The sequence below is a fragment of the Anser cygnoides genome, chromosome 1 (genome assembly GCF_040182565.1).
Source record: "Anser cygnoides isolate HZ-2024a breed goose chromosome 1, Taihu_goose_T2T_genome, whole genome shotgun sequence".
In the NCBI taxonomy this organism is placed as follows: domain Eukaryota; kingdom Metazoa; phylum Chordata; class Aves; order Anseriformes; family Anatidae; genus Anser; species Anser cygnoides.
In genome coordinates, this window is record NC_089873.1 from 12737415 (window position 1) to 12753399 (window position 15985).

Consider the following 15985-nt stretch of genomic DNA (forward strand, 5'->3'; position numbering starts at 1 on the left):
TCCTTGCAGAAAAGCAGTTCACCAGCCTCCTGGGCAGCAGTCAGCATAACATCGCCAGCAGGTCTAGAGAGGTGATCCTTCCTTTCTGCTCAGCACTGGTGAGGCCACAATGGGAGAACCGTGTCTAGTTCTGAGCTCCCCAGTACGAGACATGGACATAATAGAAAGAGTCCAACAAAGGGCCATGAAAATGATGAAGAGGCTGGAGCGCGTCTCCTATGAGGAAAGGCTGAGGAAGCTCTTACTGTTCAGCCTTCAGAAGAGAAGGTGCAGGGGAATCCCATCAATATCTATGAGTATCTGAAAGGAGGGTGCAAAGAGTACAGAGCCAGACTCTTTTCAGTGGTGTCCAGTGACATGATAAATTTTAAAGGGCACAAACTGAAATATATTAAATCATTCTTAAATGTAAGAAAAGACTTACTCTGTGAGTAATCAAACACTTGAAGATGTTGCCCAGAGAGGTTGGTGAGGCTTCATCCTTAGATGTATTCAAAAGCCAACTGGACACAGACCTGGGCAACCTGCTCTAGGTGACCCATCCTTCAGCGGAGGGGTTGGACCAGATGACCCCCAGAGGTCCTTTCCTACCTCAACCATTCTGTGATTGTTGCCTGTTGAAATAACTTATGCAGCATTTATTCCTATGAACTGACAATAACAAAGCAACCCCGATGAAAGCAGTTCAGAGTGCAGGTTTGTGAAGATTTCAGTGCTAACAATATTCTGAGCATAATAGAAAAAAGTGAGTATCAATGTTAAGGAAGTCCTTGAACTTTACGTTCCAAATTTGTGGAGTTCCTTACTTTCTTATTTAGCTTTTTACAGCACATCAGTAATTGTCAATTCACATTGTCACTGGAAAAAAAAAAAAAAAATATATATATATATGTCATCCAGGAGCACTTCTTTATGGCCAGTTTAATGGCCATGCTCAGCATGAGTTACATCAGGTCTGGTCTGTCTTGTTTCATACTCTGGTCTGTCTTGTTTCGTACTCTTACTCTTTCATACTCTTACAGTCTCCAAAAAGTGACTTTAAAAGTATAACTGAGTTATAATTCAAAGGAAGAAATATCGAGATAAGGAATTCCAGAATCAAATTTCTTTGTAGAATCTCAGTACCATTCCGTGTAAACAGTGGAATATATATCCGTACATATATATAATATATATATCCCTGTGACTAGTGGTGTTCCCCAGGGGTCGGTGCTGGGTCCGGTCTTGTTCAACATCTTCATCGACGACCTTGATGAGGGAATAGTGTCTGCCCTCAGCAAGTACGCTGATGACACAAAGCTGGGAGGAGTGGCTGACACGCCAGAAGGCTGTGCTGCCATTCAGCGAGACCTGGACCAGCTGGAGAGATGGGCAGGAAGAAACCAAATGAGGTTTAATAAGAGCAAGTGTAGAGTCCTGCACCTGGGAAGGAACAACCAGACGTATCAGTACAGGCTGGGGCCGACCTGCTGGAGAGGAGCTCTGAGGAGAAGGACCTGGGGGTCCTGGTGGATGACAGGTTGGTCATGAGCCAGCAGTGTGCCCTGGTGGCCAAGAGGACCAATGGGATCCTGGCGTGCATTAAAAGGAGCATGACCAGCAGGTCAAGGGGGGTGATCCTCCCCCTCTACTCTGCCCTGGTCAGGCCTCACCTGGAGTACTGTGTCCAGTTCTGGGCTCCCCGGCACAAAAAAGACAGGGATCTCCTGGAAAGAGTCCAGCGGAGGGCCACAAAGATGACACGGGGCCTGGAGCATCTTCCCTATGAACAAAGGCTGAGAGACCTGAGTCTGTTCAGCCTGGAGAAGAGAAGACTGAGAGGGGATCTTATCAATGTTTATAAATACCTGAGGTGTGGGAGACAGAGGGATTTGGCCAACCTCTTTTCAGTGGTTTGTGGGGACAGGACAAGGGGCAATGGCCACAAGATAGAGCACAGGAAGTTCCACACCAACATGCGAAAGAACTTCTTCTCAGTGAGGGTGACGGAGCACTGGGACAGGCTGCCCAGGGAGGTTGTGGAGTCTCCTTCTCTGGAGCTATCCAAGGCCCGTCTGGACGCCTACCTGGGCAGCCTGCTCCAGGGAACCTGCTTTGGCAGGGGGGTTGGACCCGATGATCTTTTGAGGTCCCTTCCAACCCCTATGATTCTGTGATTATGTGATTCTATATTGTGCCAGTCCTTAACTGCATAGAAATCAATACCTGTGCCTGATGGGAATGTCCATCTTTTTGCACGTTTCCTCCATCTGGCACTGAGGTTTTTATTCTCTTCATGTTGAGTGAGATATTTGTCGCAACCGTCTGGTGCTTTTTAAACCCTAGGTGAAATTCTGTTGGTGTTGTAATAATTTTAAGTGTTCGGTGTGAGTGATAATAAAATATGTTTATGGATGTACATTCATTTATGCGTGTTTGCTTGTACATTAATACAGATTTACTTTCAAGCTCATTAAATCAACGTATTTAATATTTTAATTGTTAATACCTGAGTGTTTTAGGTGTCTTCTCTATTTCTGTAAAATTCAATTACTTCTAAAGCTGAAAGTTGCTGAAAATATCTTATTTCAGTTTGTCTTTCCGTTTACTTCTATGTACTGTGATGTCCCAGATGCAGAGCTAAGCTTTGCAGCAGCATGCCTTTGGAGGCCATGGAATTGCCATGACAGTAAGATAAATATGACAAATCTCTCAGGAACATTTAGACGTACTTAATATAATTAAGAGACAGGAGTCAAACTCTTTTCATTTGTTCGAGACCATTTTTTTCTAGGATTCACAGCAATGAAAAAAAAAAAAAAGAGCTCAAAAAGCAAAGCACTTGTATTTGTGTGTTTATGTGTACACCTATTTGAAAAAACAGAATACCCCCTCTTTCTCCAGCAGTGATGTCATACAAGATATGCTACTGTTGTTGGCTGGCACAGCTGTTGGAACAGTGAAGTTCAGTCAAATGTGTTGTTCTCAAGACTGAGATCTTTGTTTGCATGCCAGTTTTCAAGTTACTACTACTTGTGGCCACCATGGAGTGTGTTCAATATTTTGCATTTGATTTGTTGATTTTATCTGAATTCACTATCCAGTTATTTCCCTCAACACCTAGCAAAGATCCACTATTTCACTATCAGAAATCTTAGCATTCTGTAATTCATTTACTGAGACAGATAACTCTTTGTTTTTCAGAGCTTCCATATGGCTGGGAGAAAATTGATGATCCCATTTATGGCACTTATTATGTTGAGTAAGTTCCCAAGTTCAATATTAAGTTGCTGTTAATATGTCATAACCTAATACTAGTATCCTCTGCTGTGCTTAGTTGGAAAGACATGGGTACAATTACTTGACATGTTAAAATGAAAGTATACCAGGAATTCTCAGTCATCAATACAGTTAATGTGGCCAAATGTATCCAGTGTGTCTCAAATCAGTGATTCAGTCATTCAATCGCTTTGTTTCTCAAGGGTGTGATTTCATGGTAACAGTCCAGTTGATACTTGTACAAAGATTGTATTCATTTAAGAAATATTGCTGTATAGTCTGTATAAGGTTTGGATATCCAGTGAGGCACAGATCTTGTTAATCAATGAATAAAAGCAAAGCATAATCATTTTAGCTAAGATCCCTTTCTGGGTTGTCCTTCCCTTCTGCAAATCAGATCTTCACTGTTTGTACCAGAAGGCAGGTTATTTATATTCAGCATTGTAAAATTCTTTGTATGTTGTGTTTTATTCTGTACTTAAAAGTGCACCTGAAAATAAGAGAATATATATTTTTTATTTTCACAGCACAATCACTGCTTTCATTTTTCATATTTTATTTTAGTCGTGGAACAGGAAAGAAAGCCATTCTTACTCCTCTTTGCAAAGGGCAGTAGAAAGCTTTTTTTTTTTGACTGATAGGTAGAACCTGTTCCAGCTAGTTACCACATAAAATAGGTAGATCAGATAGATGATTTTCTAAGCTTTTTAGATTAACACAGTCAATCAGATTTATGTAAAGTGAGTGTAGATTCAAATTGTGATACCCTCTCAGAGTGGTCAGTTTTTACTCCCACTCTTCTCTCCTATCAAAGGCCACTCAAAGTATTTAGCAGAGGATTGAAAAAGGCACTCCCCATCTCTGTGCAGATAGCACATTTAAAGACTATTTGCATTGAGAAAGATCTGTCTATTACTTCCTTTTATTATAGAAGAGAGATCTTTGCAGAGGATGGTACCTGACCTAAAATATCAGTTTCAGATCCTAACACAAAGCAGTACATTTACTCTAGAGATTTCACACAAAATAGAAAGTATTAGTTTGTGTGTCACATCGTTCTCTTGGTCTCTTGAATCTATACCAACACTTTGCAGGACCACTCTGGACAGATAATGGAGCTGTAGATTTTCCAGACCTCAGAATATGTAGCAGTTAATAGCACAGGGTAGAGCTGGATAGAGAGATCACCAAAGCAACAACAACAAAAAATCTTATTTCAGGAGGGTTAGAAGAGGTAGCTCTAAGATACCCTTTCTTCATTGTTATAACAGTAGCAGCTTGTAAGTGCCCAATCACTTTCCCTAGCCCTCATTCAAAGCAAACAAACAAATGGAAACTGTGTCTGGCCACTGCCCCACTGAGTCCTTCTGTCGCATTCTCCAAATGCCATAGCATCCGCTCTGCTGCTTTTTCCCCCTGTATGGTTCCTTGCCCTCAGGTGAAAAAGCCAGCAGCCCAATCTGTTCTCCTGCTCGGCCCAAGTCAGCTTAGTCAATTCAGATTCCTATTTCTCTCAACCAAAAGGTAAGTTTTTGAACTCCCTAAGTAACGGCATCAAATTACTCTCTTTATGCCTGAGATCTTTTACGATACCCCAGAGTAGTTAGAGGTTGGAGTTCACGTATCTTTTTGTACTTAATCCTTCCCTGAAGATTTCTGCAAATACAATTATGCAGCTGCTGGGTGTGAGTAAGAGTCTTCTGTCCCGGTGGTTTTCAGTGTATTTTGGTGAGTAACAGGTGTTGTGCAACTTCTGTGTATTAATCTCTTACTGAGCCCCACTTTGTTGTTAGTGCAGCCCAAGGCATTTTGGCTCTGGTGAGGCTCACACTTCCCCTGCATAGTCAAGAAAAGGAGCAAATGTTCATCTCCATTTCATGTCCATCCACAGGTAAACAGACGCAAGGCACCTGGCCCAGATGTTATTATGTGATTATATATTTCAAGGCTGTTACTGCCAAGTTTATTCATCCTACCACAGACAAGATTTGTGAAAAAATATATCAAACTTACTGTAGGCTCAGAGGTTTTTAGAAGTGGAATGGATGTTCACAGGATGGCATTAAAACTGCAGCAGTTCTAAGTTCATAAGGAGTTTTATAGTCAGTAAAATGTAGTTGTACTTTAATTTGCTGTTTGAGCTCAGTAAGTTTGAAACAAAAATTGCTTCCAATTTTTCATTCTAAAAAGTGGCAGTTACACCGTTTTTATTACCAGTATTCAACAGATGAGTTCATTTTTAGCTAGATAAAATCAGATAACAACAAACTCTCTTAATTATATCATAAAAGTGAGTAAACCATGGAAAGCTAGGTTATGAACTTTCACACATTCAAGTCCAGTCCAACTTTATATGCAGGTTTTTAAAGCTGTCAGCAAAAGAAAGGCTTGTACTCTGCTCACTGAAAAATTTGTATCCCATGGGAAATTTGTAAGGAAGAACAATGCAGTTGAGAGATTAAGTTTCACCTTACAAGGGTCAGACGTTCATCTCCAGTATCCCATGACCAAAGAAGCAGCTAAAATCAAGCAAACGAACAAAACCTCGAAGGCTATCAAAGTTTAAAACGACTTATCACACCATATTTGCAAATTCTGTTATAAAATAAGGTCCCTGGTGTAACTTCCTCTCATAAATCAAGCATGAATGTAAGTTCAAGACATTATTAAAATTTTCATTTGCCTTGTTATGCGAATCCAAGCTTGATTTGTAAGGTGTAGACATTTGACACAAATGAGAAGTGTTTGCTATACGTGGGTTAACTTTCATGCAATTTTCTCTTAATTTATAAACTAAGAACTAGCAGCACTTAGCTGTGCAAGGCTACAGAGAGAATGTGGTTATTAGAGTGCATTGGGTCTTTCAGCATTCTAATTGCCAAAAGATTATTTCCCCCTTTAAGGATGATTAACTACAACGCAAAGTTCAATTTCCTGACATGGCCTCCTTAATAGAACAGCTAAATTGTCCATACAGGTATTTATTCTGGAAAAATATACCTCCTTCACTTATGATTTCTGACAACACCTGCCACTGCTCAAATAGAAAAACTTCTTTCAGGAGTTTTTTCTTTTTGTAGTTGTTATAAAATAATCATAAATGAAAAAAATATGAATGTAAAGAGGACTGAGTAACAAATTATGCATCAGAATGTCTGTCTTTTAAGCATTCTGATCCTCAAAATTACTTTGGTGGGTTTTAGGCCACAAACTACTAATAAACAACTGTACATTAAAATAGCTGAGAAAATGAATAGGTTAGAATCCTCCTCCTGGTGCATATGCTTAGATATGCTACCATTGTGGCAGGGCTGAGAATATCATGGCCATCAACTAAAATCTGCATACTTAAATCTACATTAAAGCATGTAAATTTCTACAGAAAGTATATCAATTGTCTTAAGCACATCTAATGTGAAACACCATCATAAAAAAACTTAGCCTGGCCACATTCAGTGACGAGCTGGCAGAATGGTGCCTATGTCTTATGTGATATTTTGTGGTGACCATACCTCCTTGTGACACAAATGTCACGATTTCAACCTTGCAGCTAAATGCAGCCCCAAACCAAATCCTACCACCTAGGAGTTGTCCCCAGCTAGCATACTCTGGGCTAACAAGGGTCAGTAGCATTGACTGCCCCTTCTTCTCTGCAGAGAGATATTCAAGTATTTGGGGGCCAGAAAGCAAACAAAAGGCAGCATGATTCTTCTATATGGTCACTACAGCACTAAAAGAAGTGAGTTTTATTTTTATTTTTGCATTAGTCTTTTATTTTTAATATTTATTTTATAAAATAAATGAAGAAAAGTCGAATCAGGAACAAACAAAAAAAAAAAAGAAAAGAAAATGGTAATGGTAGAAAAAACAACATTTAGATAGCAACATCTTTCTCAGTTTTCTCCAGATCTGTCTTATTAAAAAAAAAGAAAAAAAGTTTCTGCAATTTCTTGAGAAGTCTTATCTCACTGATGTGTATTAGGTGTACTCCAAGAGTGCCTACCTCTGGGATCACATGCAGCCCTCTGTTTTCATTATGGACTTCAGTTAGGAGAAGAGGGGAGATGGAATGTTTAGGTAAGAAGAGCACTAGACAGCATCAGAAGAGAAACTTTAGGTATTTAGAAAATTTTCAAGTGAAGAAAGAAATGCTCACTGAATTACATACTGTGGGTAATGAGCTATACATCTTTTGGATCACATCTAAAATCTATTTTAAACACCAAAGCACTTATTTGTAACCATCTCTAAAACTGACATTTAGATTGTCTTATTAAGGCCTAGGTTAGTAATACCTATTTTGTATGCAGTTGAAGGAGCTAGATGAAAGGCTAGAATGTCCTTTCAAGGGAACTACTTAGCTTAATAACTTCGTTCTCAGCTAAACTCATCAGTAGCAATTTTTCTGATTTAGCCATGGAGCTGTAGAGTGCTTAAAATTGCTTGACAGGGAGGTGCTTCTTGTCTCATCGGTCTAGGAGCATAAATCCAGTGTAACTGACTGATAAAAAGGACCGATTTTCTATATAATTTTCTTTTCTCTAACTCCTTTTGGACTTAATATTTAATGTAGTTGTATGAGTTTGTTGGAATTTTCACATTGTGCTTTTGAACTGGCACTACTATAAAACAGTCAAAATATAGGAATCAGAAAGAAACAAAAAGGAATTTTTGCAAAAAAACAAAGGAATCTTCTCTTTCTGCAGCATATAATAAATTTATAAAGCTATTAATCAAAATTTTAGAGTACAAGAGAGTGAGTTAGCAACCACTTGAATGAGACATAGCCACATTAACAAAATAGAAACTCCAGATTTTATCACATATATTCCCTGTCACTAAATCAAATATACTTTTACATGACCGAAAATCTTTTCATTGCAGGAATCCTTGTTTTCCAAGTGTATTACATTCTCATAGGACTTACTGCTTTCCTTCAACTCTTTCTTAGCAGCAATTCTACTTATTTTGTTTGAAGCAGCGTTAGGATCTGAATCCTGAGGGACCTGAAAAGTGCTTAATGTTTGGGCATAAAAGGTTGTTTCAATATAAATAGAAGGAATTCAACCCCTTTTAGGATCTCAGTTTCAGAAGTTCCTAGGTCACCTCTCCAAGTGCTTAAAGCCCAGGATCAGGATTGAATTTTCAGAAAAACTCAATATAGAGTAACTCAGTAAGAACAAATAAGGAGAGACATGTTTGAGAACTTACCTTTTTTACGTATGTATTTATTTCCCTGGGACAACATTTGCAGCATAAAACCCTTTTTCTCAACTGTGATACTGTCGTGATCCTATCTTGTGGAGTTGTTCAGTGCCACCTATAAATCGTTTTGCCTTCTTCAAAAAAAGTGTGGAAAATGTCAAGGGATTGTAGAATTACTTGTTGATTGGTAAAATGTATGCTTTAAATTAAAGAATTGAAATCTAAGGTATGATTACGGTAAGTAGTTAAGATAGTATTTCTAAACAAAATGCAGAAAATTAGTGGTGTAATGACAGAGATGTGCTAATTGACCAGCTATAGGAAATGTAATATATCAAGAAAAAAAAAAAAGTCTACAGCATTAACTTCTCTTGGAGTTCATTATTTATATGTATAGTTCTAATCTACCATCTGACTTAGTTTCTACAACATCCCATTTTTTTTCTGTACAGGTTAGCAGATATATAACATAGAATTAAAAATAATTCATTTTCAGTCACTTTCCTGTGCTACATACATTTCCTTTTTAAGCAGTGATCATTAAAACACTCATTAAAAGCCTGTGTCAGGCTTTACATTTTCTGTAAGTGATTAAGTAATTTTATTTGCAGCTAATCAATAATACTGAAAAAAAAATTGGTTCAGTCCCCTTGAATCATGCACAGAACAATGTTTGTACTAAAGACATGAAAAACTGTTGTTGTAGCATGCTTCAGCAATACTGCAATTTAATACGCAGTCCCATAGATCAAAACCATTTGCCTGTAGCAGAGTTCAACATATTGAAATGATAGGGCACTTTCCAGTGCTGTTCATTATGTGATGCGCATAGATGGTGCATTTCTCATCCCCACCAAAATTATATGGAGTATAAGGGACATGCTCAGGCCCATTGGGGTTTCATGACTGTTTCGCTATCTAACCACATGCACCTAAGTCACATACAACATCCTACTGTGAAAATAATCATTTTCCCCAGCTGAACCCAATTTTTAATCAAAACCAAATTTTTTCCAGCCACATAAATAGAAGAACACAATTTGAAAACCCTGTCCTAGAAGCAAAAAGGAAGCTACAGCAGCATAACATGCCCAACGCAGAACTTGGAACAAAGCCTATGCAGGCCCAAGGTTTCCGAGGTACAGTACCATGTCAGCCTATCTTAGTTAAGATGAAAGATCCTGCTCTCCTGCTTATATGACAATGATTTTGTCCTAGTCTGATGGACATAATAGTGTTGCCAGTCCTCACAATGTTATCACCTACCTCCTAGCTTTTTTCTCCTCTAAAAGTTCCAACTCCTGGAGCTGTGGGACTCAGGAGCCACCTAAAAAAACTCTAACCTCCAGAGTTGCAGATAAAAGTGACAAGTTGACCCTAGTGTTTCCTAAAGGCTGAGAAACAGAAAGCACAATAAAAGCCCCAAAGTAATTTTCTAAATAAACTCATAACTTCTATTCTTGGGAATGTGTGACTCTCTCTTGAGCACCCAAGGTTGGCAACACTGAAATAATTAATTGTACTTTCTTTAAATTACCGCTAATTGATGTTTGGTATGTTTCTAAGCTAGCTCATCTAGAAAGCATCAATTAAGTTAAAAGCCTCAGGCACTGTGTTATAGGAGTTTACAAGAATACAGCCTCTTGGTAATGTGAAAATTAATGTGCTTACAATGAGCTGTGTAAGCAGCAGACAGTACTGGTAGAGACGAATGAACTTAAACATAAGGCTACAGCCAGAGAATGAGGCTTCTTCTCCTTTGTGACAGTAGACAGCTCCTCATCAACCCTGCCTAGGCCCAAACTCGCCCACGCGCACCCCGCTCCGCAGCGGTCCCGCAGTGTGAACGATCTGTCCCAGTGCCAGCGTGGCCCCACCGGGACATGCGGGCTGTACGGTATGTCCCACCATCCCCACCAGACCACTGCCGACCTAGCGAGATAAGTGGAAGCCACCACCTTTGCACCTTCCTCCTACCCTTCTCACAAAGCAAAGCATGGGAACGAGGCACCAGGAGCCCCTGGCAACCCGCACTGTACACGGGGGCACTTGGCAAGGGGATGCGAAGGTGGCACCACCATCACAGCGGCCAGATGAGGCATGGAATCGCACGTGCTTGGAGAGGAAAGATAGCTAATATTCAGCACCGGCTTTAAACACATGGCATGACATATACAGGGGATATTTCTCTTATTGCGGGTGGGAGGGAAATTGTGCAGAATGTATTACTTTGTAGACAAAGCTGAATTTATAGGTTAGGAAAGAGGTTTTAAGATTACCTCACATATCATTTTTACTGTTGTAATTATTTTAGCTACACAATATCCACTTCTAAATGTATTTCCAATATGAAAGAATATTTATAACTCCCTACTTGTGGCAGATCTGCCATAGATAAAAAGCCTTTTTAAGCTTTGTATTAAAATAAAAACTCACTAATATATATATATATATATATTTTTTCTGGAATGCCTGCACTCTTTATTTCCTCTGTTTTCATACATTGTCACCTACTGCCAGCTGATATTGTTATCTGCTGTCCCTGCTGTGTTGGGACTAGATCAGAATTTTTGTCTTTCTTGTTTGTGTTGACTGATATAGAAAAACCACTCTTCACCCGTGATGCATCACAGCTGAAGGGGACTTTCCTCAGCACAACTCTTAAGAAAAGCAACATGGGTTTTGGATTTACCATCATTGGTGGGGATGAGCCAGATGAGTTTCTTCAGGTGAAGAGTGTAATTCCTGATGGGCCTGCAGCACAAGATGGGAAAATGGAAACAGGTAATTAAAATGGTTCCTCTGTTCTTTCATATAAGTAGAACGAGTCATAGATTTCTGAACTCACTCTATAAATGTATACATTTTTCCATATCAATTTCTACTTAAATGCCTTATCTTTCTAATAAAGAAAGATAAACCTCTTAGATAGGAATTCCTCATTCCTGTCTAATATTGCCAAGTAGCTGATTTTTCCAATTTTTCAGTATTTTAAGGGAAAAAAAGGTATCTTGGTTTTCCTACATGAAAATAGACTGAGAAGAAGTCTCATTCTACTACATAGAAATTATCTGTGATGTTCATTAGTTGATAGGCTGTTTATTCAAGGGGAAATTGTGAATGGAGAGAAAAAGGGACAGGCAGAGAGAGCACAGACTACTAAGGGAAAATTTCTGCCTTTAGAAAAGATAGTTTAGCAAAGCAAGTCAAGTCTGATCAAACTTTGTTTTCATTAGAACATCAAAACAAGGGTTTTCAGTGTGACATATGGAGACGTAGGCATCTGTGGACTACTAATAAGGAATCTGTGAAAACGAACAAAATAAATGAAACTACTTCAGAAGAGATCTAAAGATACTGGATCACTGCTGAAAGTTCAGAAAATGTTGAAGGATGGAGATCCCACAGCATATGTGATCTCTTGTCCTGATACTTAACCACTTCTATGGTGAAGATTTTTCGTCTTCATATCTGACTTGGATCTCCACTGGTGCATACGATTACAGGTGACTGCCATCCTGTGTCCATACAGCCCCGTCACTGTGCACCACCTCTCTCCTTGCTCCCCAGATTGCTCATTGGTCCCAGGGCATATACATAATTTTCCTTCTATTTCTCACCAAGACAATACAGAAGAAATACTGGTTTGGTATTTATGTTACCTCTGCAGAAAACGCAGTTCGTGGTAGCCAGAGTCACTGTGAAGATGCAGAGAATTTCCTAGTCTGAGGCAGATCACTGTGGATGGAGCAAAGCAGCAGAGAAGGATCCTTTTCCCATGTTACAGTACAGGGAGCAAATATGTAAACACAAAAAAACATAAATGATATTGGTGTAATAGTCTCTAGTGATTCTTCTGGAAATTTCCTTTTATTCTTTCTTCTGTTGCTGCAGAGGAATGATCCAGATTGTTGTATGTTGGAATAAACCCTTAACGTTAGCTCATTCTGTAGGAATCTCCAGGACTTTGCAAGTAGGAAGTGTGAAGCTTGTGAAAAGTATTATTTTTAAAACTCTATAATTTCTCCAAAGTCTTATATTACGGTTGGCATGATGTTTCTAATGCCAAAGAGATTAATAAATAATTTATATTTTAAAAAGTCAAAAAGAATTAGAACATAGATTTATTTATTTTTTTAGGAAAAAAAATGAAATGAAATGAAATAAAATAAAGTAAATAAAAGGCTATCAGCTATTTAATTCTCAATGTTTCTTGCTATTTTAAGTTTAAGATACAACTTGGTTGCCTAGGGCAAAATTAAAGTAGCTGATAAATGAATAAACAACATAACAGACTTCCTGAAGTTCAGGAGATTTTAGTAACATGAACTTCATATTTCCTAATATTTTCATATTACCTAATATGATGCATGGGAGATTTTCCCCGTTTTTCATGGTTAACATTCTCAGATCCAGCACTCAAATACAACTATTTGTAAAACCATCTGAAGTGTGGGCTAGTTATGGGGGAACTTGTTCATATGGATTTCTTTACTCTGGAAAAGAGTGCCCTTACAACTTATTTAAATTTAGATGTTGAAATTCATCATAGGTGTCACTGATGTTGATTACTGCAACTACAGATTGTGATGGGGACATATAGAAAAAAAAAGTCCTTTAAAATGCATAGATATAAAACTGATTAATTTTTTCCTGAGGCAATTAATTCAACTAAATTAAGAATCCATGACAGAAATATACATTCAAATATATAACTCTATAATTGAGCCCGATATCTTAGAATAAATTCTGGACTCAAATGTCTTCATTTTTGTGAAGATTGACAGAATTCTGATGTAAAGTAATTGGAGAATCTTGGGCTAATGATTGTGGTGTCTAACGTGGTTTCTATGAATATTTGAAGCGATTTCTAAAAATGATAATAGTAAATGGAGAAAAGATATCTGAGGTGAGAATATTTATAAAAGTGCTGTTCAGCAAAGTGATTGCCTTTCCTGATACCCAATCTTTTTCACACTTTCTAAAGTATGGTTTCTAATCAGCTGGAGATATCAAAGTGCAGGTGTTTTGTTGATAAAGGTCTTAAAATCATACGTTTCACAACTATTTGAGCTTACACATGTACCTTTTGTTTGTTAGGTAGGCATCATTAGATGATGAACAAAGCTTTTAAAATAGTTTTCATTTATTCTTTTGAGATGAACTGCATGTTGTTGTGCAATTTATGTTCACTCCAGCTATGATCACAGTCATAGGAGGCTTTAATAAGCAATCAGAATATCATATTATATCAGTAGGGTATCATAGTGGAAAGCTTGAGCACAATGACACTATGATCTGTGAAGCAACATGGGTGTAAGATGGTGTTCCCATCTGTGATATAACTGAAGTTTTTCCCCTGTAAGATTTTTTTTGACCAACTGCTGAACAAAATGCTAGGGTTTGAGATATGCATTGGACATGGGGAAAAAAAAAGGGAAGGGTGAATCTATGTAAGACTCATTGTCACCCTTTTAACCAGATCACAACACAGTGGTTTTACCAGCAGGCAGGTTTCAAAACAAAACAATTTTGGATTTCATTTCTTTGAACATGGAAGCTGCTGCCTGACAGAGACTTGGTATATCACTGTGCTGTTGGGTTTTTATCAGAAATGTCAGGAAACTTGCTATCTGCTAAGAAATGCTGAGGAAGTGAGGAATCTGAGTTCTGACTCTTTTTTTTTTTTTTTTTTTTTTTTTTACATTTAGCAAACATAAATAAAGATATTGCTATCCTTGCTTTCTGCCCACACCTTTGTTAAAGGTTATTGTTCCACCAGTAATGGAAGTAACAGCAATGTCAATGTGCTGGTTCCTCAGCCACTGCTATTCACAGTCTTTGTCCTAAAGCACCCTCAGCAGATATTTGTGTTAATGCCACTCCGTGGTTGGCACTACCAGAGAAACTGGTATATATTTTATTTCTGACATGCTTCTCTTGAGACTGTTAACTTCCCTGAAAGCATGAAGTGGAGTGCAATATTGGTATCACTTTCACCCCATGTCTGCTGTATCCAAGATAAGCTCTCACACTGTGCTCATTAAAAGATAAAAATGGGGATAATGGGAAATTAGGAAGTCTTCAGTTTGGCTTGAATATTTTCATCCAGTTTGATTAGTCCTAGCAGGTGCTGAAAGACTGTGTTGTCCTATAAAGGGGCTTTCAGCATGTGTGACCATGCTGCCTCCGTATCATCAAAAAGATAGCATTACATCTTCATGATGCGCAGTATAAATGTCTCCCAGATTTTTACTGTGACTTTCTTTGTTAGTATGACCACTAAGTGATTTTATATGTAGACTGAGTGATTTGTATTTCATAGAGTCCTAGAATCATAGAATGGTTTGGGTTGGAAGGAACCTTAAAGATCACTCAGTTGCAGCTACCCTGCCATGGGCAGGGACACCTCCCACCAGATCCGATTGCCCAAAGCCCCATCCAGCCTGGCCTTGAACACTTCCAGGGATGGGGCATCCACAGCTTCTCTGGGCAACCTGGTCCACTGCTTCACCACCCTCAAAGTAAAGAATTTCTTCCTAATGTCTGTTTTAAATCTACCTTTTTTTTTTTTTTTTTTGATTCAAGCCATTCCCCCTTGTCTTACCTTTGTACTCCCTGACAAAGAGTTACATTGTTTTGTTTTGTTTCAGTCTTTTTCTTTTTCTTTGTTCACATCCAAATTGTACCAATTAATTTTACCAGCCTGGTGTGTCACTGGAAGTGCTCTCTTTCATTACCTTGCCTGGTAAAGTTGAATCACGTGCTGAAGGTCTGGTGCTTCTTTGTTGCGTATGTGGGAACAGCTCTAAATAAACACAAGTGCTGAAAGATTTCATGTAGCTCCTGTTTCCAGAGAAACCAATTTCTTGTTGTCTGGGCATGTTCAAAAAGGGTAGGTCAATTGTAAACTAAGCATAAACCTTACTGCGGCTTTGTGCTGAGTAAACAAATAAGAAAAAAACAAGTTATGATGGAAAAGCTAATTGTGATAACAAAGTCTTAAAGCAAATTCTTTAACAATGAGATTGGTGAATGGGTGAGATGGTTTCTCCAGGGATAAAGGCAGAAGCTTATGGGAACGTTCTCACTTTTCTGAGTTTTTCAGTTTCTCTGATTAATTTTCTCCTTTTTTTTTTTTTTCCTTCTTTTCTCCTCTACACAGCTATTTGAATCTTTTTGCTTGGTTAGTTGCTTTTTGCTTGGTTAGTTGTTTTTGTTTTTTTTTCCCTCTGTCTCTCTCTTTTTAGTAGTGGATTTTTTGTTTGATTTTGAGATATGCCTTGAGAACTTAAATGTTCATACATTGCTCATTTTTTCTTTCAACTTGGGAAGCAAAACATCTGAAAAGACTTTATTAGTATATGTATTTTCCTTGGGACTTATATTTATCAGCTTTATCTTGCTTTTATCTACTTATGAACAATAATAATCAACTAAAATCATCTCACAAGGTAGATGCCCTTGGAAAGGAAAAATGGTAAAAGACTGCTGAGACTCCTCAGAAGAGAGACAGGCAGCA

The 15985-nt window shown here is 38.2% G+C and overlaps 1 protein-coding gene across 16 annotated transcripts in view; it reads left to right on the plus strand.

The window, feature by feature from the left end:
- MAGI2 (membrane associated guanylate kinase, WW and PDZ domain containing 2) overlaps positions 1-15985 on the plus strand; it is a 771534-nt gene that overhangs the window by 601550 nt on the left and 153999 nt on the right. For 15 of the 16 annotated variants that reach the window (XM_066990186.1, XM_066990188.1, XM_066990187.1 and 12 more), the window contains 3 exons: positions 3184-3241; positions 9481-9602; positions 11065-11247. In XM_066990186.1, coding sequence (XP_066846287.1) covers positions 3184-3241; positions 9481-9602; positions 11065-11247 — 363 coding nt within the window. Of the gene's footprint in view, positions 1-3183; positions 3242-9480; positions 9603-10231; positions 10361-11064; positions 11248-15985 lie in introns of all 16 variants that reach the window. The other variant, XM_048068443.2, reaches the window with a different exon arrangement.